The 14,963-nt window shown below is 39.2% G+C and overlaps 1 protein-coding gene across 7 annotated transcripts in view; it reads left to right on the forward strand.

The window, feature by feature from the left end:
• RBM33 (RNA binding motif protein 33) overlaps nucleotides 1-14,963 on the forward strand; it is a 100,034-nt gene that overhangs the window by 25,100 nt on the left and 59,971 nt on the right. For 6 of the 7 annotated variants that reach the window (XM_084511954.1, XM_084511956.1, XM_084511958.1 and 3 more), the window contains 3 exons: nucleotides 1,840-2,011; nucleotides 9,607-9,815; nucleotides 11,517-11,823. In XM_084511954.1, coding sequence (XP_084368080.1) covers nucleotides 1,840-2,011; nucleotides 9,607-9,815; nucleotides 11,517-11,823 — 688 coding nt within the window. The remainder of the gene's footprint in view (nucleotides 1-1,839; nucleotides 2,012-9,606; nucleotides 9,816-11,516; nucleotides 11,824-14,963) is intronic. The other variant, XM_084511957.1, reaches the window with a different exon arrangement.

A 14,963-nucleotide genomic window follows, 5' to 3' on the forward strand; every position in this document is an offset into this window, starting at 1 on the left:
AGAACAGTAAAATTGTGTTTTATGATATTTTAAAACAGATTTGATGGAGGTTTTGCTACTCCTTTCCCTTCTGGGAGTCTCTCTTTTGAAAGTAAAATTCTAACACACTATATCCCCCTTTTTAATTGTTGTTTGTTTTTATTAAACAAAGTTAACATATCTTCCCTTTCTAACATGATTCCTTTGTTCCACAAGTTTCAACTGCCTTTCCTCTGAGGTGCTTTGATTTTCCATGGATATGTTAATCAGACCAGTTGTTCTCAATTTGGGTTTGCTTTTGAGGCTTGCATTTCTTTCAGTCTTGAAGGATTTTCTTTGCCTGCGATCCTATCTGTTGTTTTTAACTGTGCTATTTGATGATAAAGTGTGTTTATAAAATATCTCTAACAGATGTAATGCTTAAAGCTTTGTGTAAACTTAGGCTATTATGTTAGCTATATCTTTAAACGTTTTTACAGTCAGGAAGTACAATGCTTGGATATGTGCTTAGAATGGGTACAATACAATCTGAGATAAAGAGATGGCAGGTTGAAAACAAGGTGGGATCAGTAGCCCATTAAACCCAGTAACTAAGCACACAGATTGTGTCTTTACCAGGTAGAAGCTGCTGAAGCTTTGAGCTTGAGTTCTTAGTTTGCTGTCTTCTAAAGCTGAAACTGTCTTGCCAGATCCTCTCTCTTCCTATATCTTGTTTCCTGTGTTTTTGTGAGGAAATCTGCAGTCTCTATTATTCTACTATTTATTCTCTTTCTTGGTGTTTGACTTAGTATCTGTCTACATGACTGACACGCTTTGCCTTTTTCATATAAATTACTGCACTGATCTGGTTAATTAGAAGATTAAAGTATTTCTTGCGTGTTACATTTCACTCACTTTTTAACTGTCCTCAAGCAACATAGAAGTTCTGATCTATTTAGCAGCTTTACGAAGAATTAGATTGCATGTGCAGGCTCTAAGAAATGAGCAAGTAGGCTTCTACAAAAAAAAAAAAGCCAAATCTACAGTAACCAAATATTTTATGGAAAATCATACTGTATTAGAACATTTCTAATTTTCAATTCTAGAAATCAAATATAACTTGTGTAACATTCGGAGCATTAATTTTATCTTGCCAGCACAGGGCAATGACATTTATTTATATATTTTAATTTGAAGGTGAGGAATCCATTTTCATTTGGGAATTTTCATTTGAATAAATGTTCTCTGTTACAGAGAGAATTGGAAAGTAAATGAGGACAAGGGAATAGCATTCCAATATACAAGTTTAGTATATTCAAATTTTATGCAATCCTTTCCTCTTCATCATTTGCTGAATTAAAACTGGGAAATAGTCAAGGAGTGGAAAAAGTGAAGACAAGTACAATTATGTGTACCTGGAGGAATAAAATTGAGAAATGTGAGGTTATCTGTATTTTTTTCTACAACGTACTACTGACAGTTTTTAGCAAATTAAAAAAAAAAAAATGATTTAGTGTTTGGATTACGTGAATTGGGTTGTGTCCCAGGCTTGCATCTCAGTCAATTCAGTGGTGGAATGTCACTCTGTGTGCAAAAGCAGATGCTAATCAGGTGGTGGTCCTGATTGCAGATTACCCCTGCCCTAGACTGTTGTGTCAAAGTAAGCTTTTCTAGTAGATGTTACAGAGATGCAGAACATATAATAAATTGTATATGTATATTTAAGTTGCTAAAGCTTTAATATTCATTGAGTTTCTATAATACATAATACCAGTAAAATTTGTACAAAGGGGCATTTAAAAATGCATTGTCTTCTGAATCTCACTGATCACAAGAAAGTAGATTTTTCAGTTTGCATATCCTCTGTATTTTGTGATTCAGGCAGCTATTGAATCTCTGGAACTTCAAGACCAGACAAAAGAGGAATCTGATGAAGAGGAGGATGATGATGAAGAGTCTGGACGATTACGTTTCAAAACTGAACGGAAAGAAGGAACGATAATTAGGCTCTCAGATGTGACAAGAGAAAGGAGAAACATTCCAGAAACTTTAGGTGAGATTCTGTGGACTATGGTGAAGAGCTATAATAAAATAAGCTAAAAGAGGCTTTCTAGAACTTCTAGGAATGAGTTCGATGGCAAAAGATAGAATACCCTTTTTATAACTTAGACTGGCCTATACACAAATTGTCCAAAGTCATTTGTAGTGTCTGTCTCCTTGGTGGTAATGTTAAAGCTTACAGTATTTTGAAAACTAGCACAGTGTTTGTTCACTGGCGGTTGTGTGGTGTCTTTAAAAGCTTTCATGTTTTGAAACAGCAGCTGTCTGATCTTTGTTTCACTGCTTATTGTGGTGGAATGCAATTTAAGGAATTCCTTTAGACTTTATTGCCTGGAAGATTTTCACTTTGTAACACAGATCTTGTTACTTTTGTTCCACTGTAAAATACCTGTATTTTTTCAATTTTTCCACTTAGGAATGTGAGTGTGTTACAAACCTATCGTGTTCCCCCTGTTGGATTGGCCTAGAGAAGTTGCAACTTGCTGATCTGCAAATGTGCTTATGGTGTTAGAAAAACATAGAACCCCGTGTTCTCCTTTCAGGTTTTCTAACGTGGAACTGTGGGAGTGTCTCCTACTGACTTGATTCTATTAGGTAGCATCTAAAAGAGTAGGTTTACTTCGTATGGGAGTAGTGTAACATAAGCTCTGTGACTAATGAATTTGACACTTATTTCCAGAAGACGCAGTAGATATTGAACTATCTTGCAACTGCCCTGTTTTAGTTTGTAAATAGCACAGTACTGGTTTGTTTTTTTGAGAGCTCAAGACCATCGGAGAGTTCAAGACCGGTTGTGTGTCTTGGGTACTTGAGTATTTACTTGATCCTGGAGTTTTTAAAACTCTCTGACATGTACTTGTCCTACTGAGGATACCCATGTTGCCCTTCATGATGTGCTTACAGTAGTGTGGTAATGCTCAAAAAAAAAAAATCAAGTTAAAATGGTGATAGTGAGATGAATAGAAGTTAAGATTTGCTTTTAGAAGGGTGTGCTATTCTCATAGTTTCGGTGTTGAGCCGAAGTATCAAATTAAAAGGTCAGATCTTTTGAAGAGAATCAAGGTATGCAAGGTATGAACTGGTAATGAAGGCACATTGTCACTTAGTTTTGGCTAATTGCCAGATATCACTGGGAGAAGATAGCTTTTGATGATATTTTTAAGCTTTGCCTGGCTGTAGGCGTGAGTTCCTCACACGTGATTTCTGTAAGATGGGTCCCATGCAGCCCATACTTGGTAGCTGGGTGCTTCTGCTTTCTTTCCCGGTGAGACAGTGTTTTTGGGGGCAACAGGGCATTTTGAAATTACATTCCTGGAGCACCTATCTAGATTGCCAGGACCTGTCCTGATCAAATTTTCCCTTTTCCTGAAAAGGTTTGCCTTAAAATGGGCATCATTTCTAAGGATTTTTCTCTGAGTTGCTTCTCTTCCTCCTCCTCTAATTTGCTTGTACAGTTTGGGCTTTTACTGTACATGTGAAAAATGAGGAGCCTTACATCTAGAATAAAGGTGGTGTGGCTATGAGGACTTATTCATGAGCAACAAGGAGTCAGCTGCAAAGGCTGAACCAGCCTTTCACAGCAGTATTCCTGTTGTGCTCTGAGACACATCAGCGCATTACTTTGAATCAAGGTCTTTTAAATCTGGTTTTTGTATTTATTGTATAGTTCTTGCAGTTTCAGGCAAAGTGTGTATTGTAGGCCTTCAGTTGACTTTTTTTTTTTTTTTTATAAGCAGGTATTGATACTGACTAAAATAAGCCTGAAGGGAACCATCTAGAACGGTTCAGACACAAAAATAATCTATATGGGCAAGGGATATTTTAGCAGAGATGCATTCAAAATGTGTTTTCAACCATAAAACTGTGTCTGTACATGCCATGTACAGACTTTATCCTGTTTATACAAAAGGTGCTGGTGGTCTTACAAAACAGGATCATTTAAAAACGTGTTGGAATAGCTAAATCTCAGCATGTAATTACAAGGTAAATGACAGTTCCACGCATTTTCATATATCTATGGGTTTACTCAGCATTGTAACGTAAAAACGAGACTAGGCAATGAGAAACTGTACCACAGAGCTCGGATGTTATTAGAACAGTGATCAGAACAAGACTGACTTCTGAGGGTGATCAGGGATGTTGCTTTGATGTAAAAGGTGATGCAAATGTAGGTGAATCTGTAAACAGCTTTTCTAGCTGGTCCTTGCAAAAATCTTGCTGTTGTGAAAAGATTTCTATTTAATCTAGTTTCCTATGTTATTTTCTTGGTAAGAGACCAGATGACTTATTGCCTGGTGGAAAGTTAAACAGCAAAAATACCTTGCCTATAAATATCAGCTTTTGAGATTATAGAATAGGTTTTTAGACACTACTGGTTTAAAAATGAAACTTCATTGGAGAGCTACATCTCCTTACTTTAAAATCTGAACATAGTTGGGAAAACACTTATAGAGAAATTAACATTTCAGTTGAAGTTACAAACGTAATTTCCATCCTGTCACATTTTGGTGACCTTTTGTGACAGCTTGTCTCTATTGGAGGAGTGCATTCTTACTTGCTGATTAAAGATGTCATTTGAAACCATTTTATTACCAGGGATAGTGAAATTAATCTTGACACTTAGAGACACTAGAAAAATAATTGCTGATTCACTGCATTAAATGTGTGCATGTGAGAGAACTGTACAGTCAAGATTAGAGCAAGTGTGTGCTGGTAAAACCATGCAAAAATACAGTGTATTCGCATAAATGTAGCTGAGATTTTTCCTAAATATTCTGTTATCCAAGATACAGCAGTGCTATAAGGAATTTAAAGGAGAGGGGTTGTAGGACATCCATGCAATTGATTTTTCTAGAGGTGCTGAGTTTATCATTTTTGACGAGAAACGTGTAACTTTCAGTGGAGGTGATTGAATTGTTGTCGAGTTGGTGTTGTAATTAGGCTGTGGATCTACTCATAAAGAAATACGAAGAAAAAGAAAAGACTTTGGCATTGCCAAACTGAATTGTTCTCTCTGTAGCTAATTAAAAACAAAAAAGCAAACAAAACCCTACACTTAGGCAGACTCCCTTGCAAGCTGATAACAATGGTTCATGTATGTGCAATTATTTCCTGTTATGTTCCGCTTAGTTTACGTTTGCTGATACCTAGTGGCTGAGATTTCAGGCAGGACTAGGAAATTAAGGTGGGTGGTTTCACTGTTACCCTGTTGCGCTGTGTGCAAAAGACCAAGATGTAACCATGTTATAAGTCTGGATAATGGGGAGAAAAAATAAAATGGGAGAAGAGTTACTACCCCTCCCAATTCAGATGGCACATGTGCATATATATGTGAATGTGTATTTTTTTTATGGGTGTTGTGGGATGTGATTCATGTTGTAAATCTGTGCCTTACCCAGAACAACAGGGATTCCTGGGTTCTGAAGCACCTGAACTGCTGTGCTCACAAGGAGCTGCCCAGGGCAGGTGTAGCAGCAGAGACCTTTGTTCAGGGCTGGCTCAGGCAGGAGCTGGTGGACAAGGGGGGACAGGGCTGCATCCAGCCTGGCCCAGCGTGTGTTGGTGACGATGCACACAAGCTCACAACCAGGGAGAAGCAGTGGCCTTATCATGGGAATCCCTGGGTGTGCTTTGGAAGAGACTAGAGAGGGAACGATGATCTCTTCCTCTTTCTCTAACTTCCTTTCTAGTCAAACATCTGATGTTTTCAAGGAAGACATTTCCTTGCTCTCCTCCCTCCAGAACCCTCTTCCATGCTATTTTTTTCTCCTAGGTCTTTGCATGTGTGGCACAATGCTCTGCAATGGGATAAACAGCCCACCTCATAACTGAGCTGTCTGTGCTTTGCTGCATGGTGATGGATAGCAATGTAAAGAGCTTGGGGTTTTCATGGAGAATGAGTTTGGTTCCCTGCAGGAGTCTTCACTTTTGTAGCCTGTCTCTGAGGTTCTAAACCTTCAATTTTGTGTGTGAGCAAAATTCTTGACAGGTACACTGTTTTGTTTAGCAGCATGTTGTGGGGCGAAATATAAAATTACATTAACACATCAAGCATATTCCTTTGTCTTCCAACCAAGTGTTTATAATGTACTTCTGTGGTCAGAGATGTGCTGTCTATGTAATGGTGCTTACTGTCATGAATTCACGGGGATTATGTTTTGGGTTGGATGTTTTTTTCCAAGTTCAAAGTTTTCATCTGGTACAGTGGAACGGTGTGCAAAACTGGATACAGTGGCTCTGATTTGAAGACACTGCCTTTAAAAGTTTGAGAACTACAAGGCTGGGAGAGGAATGGTTGGAGAGCTGCCAGGCAGAGAAGGACCTGGGAGTGATGGTGGATAGTCGGCTGAATGTGAGCCAGCAGTGTGCTCAGGTGGCCAAGAAGGCCAACGGCATCCTGGCTTGTATTAGGAACAGCGTGACCAGCAGGGCTAGGGAGGTGATCGACCCCCTGTACTCAGCTCTGGTGAGGCCGCACCTCGAGTACTGTGTTCAGTTTTGGGCCCCTCGCTACAAGAAGGACATCGAGGTGCTTGAGCGGGTGCAGAGAAGGGCGACGAAGCTGGTGAGGGGCCTGGAGAACAAGTCCTACGAGGAGCGGCTGAGGGAGCTGGGCTTGTTCAGCCTGGAGAAGAGGAGGCTCAGGGGCGACCTTATCGCTCTCTATAGGTACCTCAAGGGAGGCTGTAGCGAGGTGGGGGTTGGCCTGTTCTCCCACGTGCTTGGTGACAGGACGAGGGGGAATGGGCTTAAGTTGAGCCAGGGGAGTTTTAGGTTAGATGTTAGGAAGAACTTCTTCACTGAAAGGGTTGTGAGGCACTGGAACAGGCTGCCCAGGGAAGTGGTGGAGTCACCATCCCTGGAAGTCTTCAAAAGACGTTTAGATGTAGAGCTTAGGGAAATGGTTTAGTGGGGACTGCTAGCGTTAGGTCAGAGGTTGGACTCGATGATCTTGAGGTCTCTTCCAACCTAGAAAATTCTGTGTGATTCTGTGTGAACTTTTGTGTAAAATGAGAAGGAAAATAATTTTAGTCTTCATTTTGAAGAGTGAAATGTACATATGTGTGTAAGGTCATTGAGGCTGACTTTGACCAGGATGCTCTCATCCCTTCCCAGAGCGTAATCAGCATCACTCTCTGAAGCAGTTTTGTTTGGGGCAACCCATTCTTCCTTCTAACATTGTTTCTACTCAGTGTCCTCCAGTGTGTGCTAAAGAGGTTGAGAGACTCAGACATGGTCTTGTAGGAAGCCTAGCAGTGTTCCTGGGTGTTTGCTTTCCTCACGTGTGACTTTTAAGCTGTTTAACAGTGTTTTGAATGAATAGTGATAGGTACTTGCTGCAATGACTGAACATTGCTTTCCAAACTAACATGAGTTCAGGATTGTAGTGTGGAAAATAGCAGGAAAAAAAAAAATCCTGCTTGTCCTGTTCTTGGTGAAATAAGAGAAAACTTTCCAACTGGCAACATGCCCAGGATGGCTCTGCAGGATTTGGATCCCCTCTGGTTAAAGGAAGGAGAGCTGTTGCTTTGCAGTGCAGTGGCATTATTTCTGACTATGTATATGGTAGTCAGTGAACGTTCATTCCTGCAGACCAACTAACAGCCAGTGTCAGCCCTTTCACACTTGTAAACCTGTGAAGTTGCTTCAGGCATGGATGGAAAGGAGGCTTGGAATAAGAGCTCTGTTTTTTCCATTAACCTAGCTTTTTCCATCCCTGACAGGATAGGGTGACTGTTCTAGGCACATCCAGTGCTTTAGATTGCATTGGATGAGAGGATGGTTATCTTAATTTTCCTTGCTAATACACAGTGTGCACATTTAATTCCATACAAAGACTTTAGGGAATGTTAGGAAAGTATGCCAAGTAAGAGGTTTTCCTGATCGTCTGGGGCTCTGCTGATCTCCTGAGGCAGTAGTAGGGCAGAAGTAGCATCTTGTAAGAACATCTGATGCAATTGTAACTTGAGCTTTTATGTCACTTAATTCCAGTGTCAGAGAGGGGAGATGAAGGGAGGCAGAGAAACATAACACCAACATGCAGAAATGGAATAGTAAACTGTAGGACAGATACTGGGATTTTAGGCAGTCTGTCATGTTTGCTGTGTTCTTGGATTGTCAGCAAGTTCTAAGCTTTTCTTTCAAGAACCAAGAAGCACCAGTTTTCTCTAGGTGTTGAACACCTCTGAAAAGTGGGACATGCAAATTGACAGCTTGCAGCTCCGTTGTGCAGGTAGTACCTGCAGGTAGCCAGGTAAGAACAATTGCGGCAGCAGGACTATGCTGTTCTTACCCTTCTGTGCCCTTTTGTCAATCCTCAGCTTCAAAGACTGACTGAGATTACTTATAAAGATATTTAAGGTGTTCTTTCAGTAGCTTTGGCTATTGCACTGGCAAGAAATGTTAATAATTTTCTATTTCTGTAATTATATATTCCTGATGGAGGATGTGTAGCTGCACAGAGGTTTCATAGTGTCTTGTAGCTGCCTTAGGAGTGCTGTGAAATGAGAAGTATTTTATTGATCTTCAAATGTTGTAGCTTTTACTTGTAGTATTAGAAGGTAACCAATCTGTCCTGAAAAATTGGTCTCTGTATCCGGATTCCTTTATGAGCAGACTTCATTTTAATGGAAAAACAGAATTCTTGCACTAATTGTTATTCATATGAATTCAAAATATGTTTTTATAGGTCAGGAACGTGTTTCTTGTAGACTAGTTTAATTTTTTACTGTTAACTGCATAAGTCAGTTCAGAGGTAACAAGGGATGTGGCTGGCACATGGCAAAACGCTCAGCTGCAAGTCTGGGTTCAAGTTTACCCCCTTAAATAACCAAAACCTGGTGAGTGGCACTGCTGCTAGTGCCACAGTGCTTGCTGAATTCTGCTTTGGATTTTCTTTACAAGTAACTCGATTACCTGGGTCTGTAACTACATAGTTTTCTCTTAATTTTATCAGCATTGTCCCAGATTTCAAACAAACTTGGCAGTTTTTGTGGGGTGCCATCTGTTCTCTGGTGTCTGCCTGTCGTGTGGATTGGGTGGGTGTTAGTGGTTATGTATTTGACTTGAGCTGAGCACACAGTTTAAAGTGTGCTCCAAGTAGCATTATCACTTGTGAAGCACAGTTGGTTCTTCAGCCGCGTACATGAGAGAAAATAACAAGCAGTTACTGCAAAAAACACCTCATCGACCGGCAAGTCCTTCTTTGGAATACGCCCGTGTGCAAAACATTCTGGTGGGTAAAATCTGTTTTTATGGAAGACTCAACATATCCTTGACAGTAGAGTTTGCCTGGGCTTTCATTTTGCTGCCTGACATTTCTGTGGCTAAGTGAGAGGAAAAACAAACCTTTTTGTTCATGTTTGTTTCATTCACCTGCCAGTTTTTGCCTGTGCACCAGACACAAGTATCTGCGTGGTTTTTGCTGTTGAAGGTGTCTTTAATGAAATGTTAACATGCCACCTAAAGGAGATCAAAGTGCCTGCAAATTTTGTTAAGTTGCAGGGATGCTTGTGTAGTTTTAGTGTTTTTCATGGTATTTCCTGTGTTTTCAGCTTGAAACTAAAATATTTTTTTCTTTTTTAACAGAACTTTCTGCAGAAGCCAAAGCAGCATTACTTGAATTTGAAGAAAGGGAAAGGCAGCTTAAACAAGGACGGTATGGCTCAAGGAGAGGAGGGCGAAGAGGAGGCTCAGTCATGTGCCATGGAATGGGAGAACAAAGGAGAGACAATAATGATAGGGGAAGAATGAAGGATCATAGGCCTGCACTGCTGCCAAACCAGCCATCGACAATGGTACCTTTTAACCCTTAGTATTCTTTGATTGTACTTGCAAGGAATTATGATGAAAGGCATTCCAAGTCGTGAATCATTATGAAGGTGGAATATGGGTATTCCAACATTCCCATTTTACTCTTTCAGGGCACTGTTAGGCAAGGTGGGCTTTGTGTAAGGTGATGATGATAAAAGTATGGGATTAGTCCTGCTACCAGCTTCAATTTGAGGAAGCTCAAGGCCTCCAAATGAAAAGCAGATTTTGACTTGTGCATATAATCAGGCTTTCTATTGCCTTGCATACACGTGGAGGAGTAAGATAATTCCTTTGAGAAGTCCTCTACGTGCAACATGTGGGACTGAATATGTTCCCATTACTATTTCTTTAAAAAACAAAACAAAACAAAAAAAAACAGTTCTGTGAAATAATTCTTGGGTTTCTATTAAACTATTTTTTTTTTTGCTGACACTTCCTTAATTTTAGTTTTTATTTTTAAAATCTGTTTATTCCTACCATACTACTGTGGAGGCAAATAGAAATGAAGGAAAGTAATCACTGCTAGATAAATCAGTTTCTTAGGTTTTCAGATTAAATTCAACTTCACTTTTTTTTGCTTTTGTGCCTGTGTTCTGTATCTCAGAATAGAAGACTTTACTTTTTCTGTCCTGAAACTAAGTGGGTTTAGGATCCAGAGGTATCCCAGATTTACTTGTTTTAACTGTCTTACAGTGTACTGGAAGCTGAGATTATAGAACAAAGCTTGTGAATGCCTTTGCAGGACAAGGTTATCTGTATTAAACAGTGGGGACTTTTTCTGACAGCAGTAACTCTAGGTGCTGATCGCTAGCAGGAGTTGGTGGCTGGCTCCATGATTGAGAGCCCTGCAGTGGAATGTTTTAAAACAGTGAAGGTGGAATCATTTTTTCTATACTGCTGGAGTCTTTGCTACTTATTTTGATCTTAAATGTTGTAAACATTTCTGTACTCATAATATCTTGTGCATGCTTTGTAGCTGCTTTGCTTGATGTATGTGGCTGCTGGGGAAAAAAAAAAACAGATGTCACATCCTTGTTACTAAAAGGTTGTGTGCTTGGGACTCTTCGTGCACTACGATTTGAAAGTTACTGGCCTAGGGCTGACCCATAGTATCAATGAGTTCAGAACCAGAAAAATGAACATGTCTGAAGAAAATCTTGATTTATTTTATTTAAAAGATATTGGCTATTCATGTTTGAGAGTTCTGAACAAGAGACTTCTTTTTGTTATGAAAAGTACCTTTCAAGGTATCTGTAAAGCAGCTTGATGATACTGGGCCTCATATTTCAGTGCATCGTATTGTGGTTGATGGCAGTTTCCATTGGCATATACAGAACCTTAACCTATGAGATTAGGTAGTTTCACTGTTAGAAGTACATGAAAAAATGAATGTGTTCTGGTAACATTCTCTATGTGCACCCTGTGCACTACTCATACTCAGTTGCAAATTTTATCTTTTTCTTGCACTTTGCCATCTTCTTCACATTATTGTTCTTAACTGATTGTTCCTTTGCTTTCCTGTGCTAATGGATCTTAACAGTTCCACTTGATTTAATGTTATAGGAAAGTTTTTTTCCATTCATGCTTGGCCTCAGTTCTCCAAAGGTGTCTTAATTTTGTTCTGGTTTATGTCAGGTTATTTGAACTTTAAAGCCTATTGACTTTATTCTTTTGTCTGACTTTAGACTCATTCACAGAGGTTAATTCCAACACACCAGCAACCTGTTAGGAGTCTGTTCCAGCACCAGCAGCAGCAGCAACAACAGCAGCAGCAACAGCAGCAACAACAACAGCAGCAGCAGCAGCAACAGTTACAATCTCTGCTTCCTTTACAGCATCAGCATCATTCTTCTCCTCCTCCAGGGCTACATATGCCCCCTCAGATAGAAACACCTAGAATAATGATGACTCCACCACCAGTGACACCTCAGCAACCGAAGAACATACACATAAACCCACATTTCAAGGGGACGGTAGTGACGCCTGTACAAGGTGAGCTTTCTGAACACATTCTCAGTCATTAGCGTATGAGGCATCTTGCTCTTTGCCAAGGAAGCAACAGTTTCCTTGTTTATCTCTTGATGGAAATGTGCTTTGGGCTAATATTTTTTTCCTTAAATATTTTGCCAGAAATAAGATGTGAAAAAGAAACTTGTACAAAAAAAAAGACAGTGATACACTTCAGCTGAGTGCAATCCAACAACAGGAGTAGTAAAGTCTTTTCCACTTTTTTATCATTACTGTTTGAAAGCCTTTAAAGAACAATAAAACTGAAAAGAGAATGTTTTTAAAAGTAGCGGGATGTTGGTTTTTAATACTAGGTTTAGAATTGATGCTGCAGTTCAGAATTCCCCACATCATTCTAGGTTCAGCCAAGCAGTCACAGAATGACCGCCCACCTAGTTCAGTGAGAATACACAAAGACAGTCCTTGAACTGTAAATGCTGTGTGAAAGGTACAAGCTGCAGTCCTCACTTGACAAGATACATGCTTTCAGTTCTCCTTTCAGTTCCACATGTATGATTATTTGATTCAGAGCCTGCAAGTACACGCTCTTTCTGTAACTCAATACAAGCACCCTTTGGGCTACAGTTCTTAGAGCAGCTCTCAGCAAACAGAGCTGTTAATATTACTACTTATTTGGGAAGTGTTTAATTTCCAAGAGGATAAAGAAAAAGCACCTATATATCTCTGACTCGTGATTCAGTTGGAACTAGACGAAACAAAACAAGCGGATGTGTATTTACCATTAGGTTTTCTGTATTTTTTCCCTCCTTTGAATCAGCAGAACTCTGAGCCAGTGTTATCTTTGCTTCATTTATTTGCCCACTGAAAGGTAGGAATTTGGCAGGGTAGGATATTGCCAGTTGATAGAAATCTGTTAGGCTTCTCACAGATGGGTTCACAGTAGCTGCTTCATAGAGATTATTTCACTTTTTCCTGTCTAATAAAATCAGTGCTTCCCATCAAATTATGCATCAGGACAGATTATCTGGAAGCAGTCCAAAAGATCCTTTAGTCTTGGATGTATGCCTTCTGTGCATTTGACTAACATTTCCAAAGCAACAGTTCTTGCTTTATGAAAAGCAAAAATAGTTTTTAGGCTATTCTAGATGCCTGTTCTCTCCCAGTGAAACAATTGATGCATCTCCTTCACCTATGTGAACAGATTTCTTCCTAATGCTAGTAATGGCTACTGGGATTTTTGTTTTTGCCCAATGTCAGAAGTACAGCAGTGCGTCGTCTTTCTTTCGTATGAGTTGCTTTGTCATGTAATTAAGGTGCTTCAGTCTTGTCTCAGTCTTACCACAGTGTCAGTGATAAGTATGTTTGGCATGCTAGAGACCTTGCTTTATCTTGGACATAGTCTTTTCTTTCTCTATTAATTTGCCTAATTTGAACCTAATTTTAACCAAATTGCATACCTGCACGTTAATAGATCTTCAATATTGGATTTGTAGGCTGCTGTATGGGTTTTTTTCCTTTTATTTTTATAATTTACACTTGCTGACTTTGTGTGCACATTCCTTGACTAGTAGTCATCCTCTCAGAACGAACAGCCCCAAAGTGATCTGTTTTAAAATGGTAGAAGACCTGTGTGGCAGTGAGAAAGGTCTTGGCAAAGGGTTCATATGAAATGTTTTTCATATGAAATAACTTAGTGCCATCTGTTTTACTGAAAGGATCCTCTGCAAGACTACAGAATATTTCTGCTGCTAGGTGTGCAGCATACTGTTCAGTGCAATTGTTAAAATTCTACTGATTTAAATCTAGCTTCTTAATTAGTGAGCAGTCAGTCTTCTGCAGTGGCTGTTAGAAGTGGCTATCTCATCAAACAGTAGTAGAGTTATGTTAAATGAAAGTATACATTTACACACTGAAGGAAAATATGTAGGGCATCAGGTTATATTCTTCAGGGAAGATGAGCATAATTCTAAAATCATAACAGCTGAATTTTTAAGCATTTTCAGATGAATTTTTAAGCATTTTCAGTGTAGGCATGCAAATGGTAGACAGAAATTCCAGAGCAGAGATAACAGTTCTAAACTTCCTCTTAAAAAATCTTGCTGAGTTTAATTGGTAGCTCACAACACCAGCATGTTTGTCACGCAGCAGCATTTATTTAAGGGTAACGGGAACTATGAAGGAGATGAGAGTAATTTCATGTTCTTGATGATATCCTGCCCCTTCTCAACAAAATCTATTTCCAGATACAAGGCTTTTTTACATATCAGAGAATAGAGTCAGATACAAAGTTTATTTGGATTCTGTTGTTTAGAATGTGATGCCTGGAAGTCAAAATGCCGTGTCTGGAAGTGCATGATACAGACACGTAGATTCCCTTATTTTTAATGGTGTGCTGTCGTGTTTTCAGGTAGACTGGCATTTTTTACCTCTCTAATTTTATGGCAGGAATAAGTCCACATAATTTCAATTGTCTGCACTAAGGGCATTTGTTCTAACTTGCGAATCATAGAAATATTCCTTCTCAACATCCTTTTGGCCTGAGTTCATCTTGAAATGCATTCAGTATATCAGTATTTTCTAAAATAGACTAAAACCTGTAAATTTTCATGAAATTTTCATTTGAATAAAATAGCATATATGAGGTCTTCTGTAGCCAGCTACTTCAGCCTGAAAGTGAGTTGAAACACTCTTGAAGAATCCTTTTATTGGCTTATTTCTTTGTCTCAGTGGCAAATCTCCTTGTATCTAGGTTCAAAAAAACCCACCCAGTAGTTGCTTTCTGTCAAGTCATTTTTTCAAACAAATTTCTAATATTTTTTTAGTCTTTGAAGCTTCATAAATGATTAAGAAGGACTCAGTCTGTCAGAAACCTTAATGGTTATATGAGTGTCTGTTCACACCTGCTGCAGATAGTGTTCAGTTAGTCTTCAGCTGTGCCTTTTGTGGCATTTGAATCCCATGTCTTTCTGTTGATTACCTGTCAAAATTTTCTCTTTTCTGTGTGTCCCATTTTGTAAATTAGTTTTGAGTTGTAAGAGGAGATTTTTGGCTGAGTGCATGTCCAAATTTGAGTTGGATCAATTTACAAATATGGGAGGACAACAAAATGCAAGTAGACACACTATGAAATACTAGTACAGGCTGTGATTTAGGTATTGAATGTT

This window comes from Aythya ferina (genome assembly GCF_964211825.1).
Source record: "Aythya ferina genome assembly, chromosome: 2".
NCBI lineage: Eukaryota > Metazoa > Chordata > Aves > Anseriformes > Anatidae > Aythya > Aythya ferina.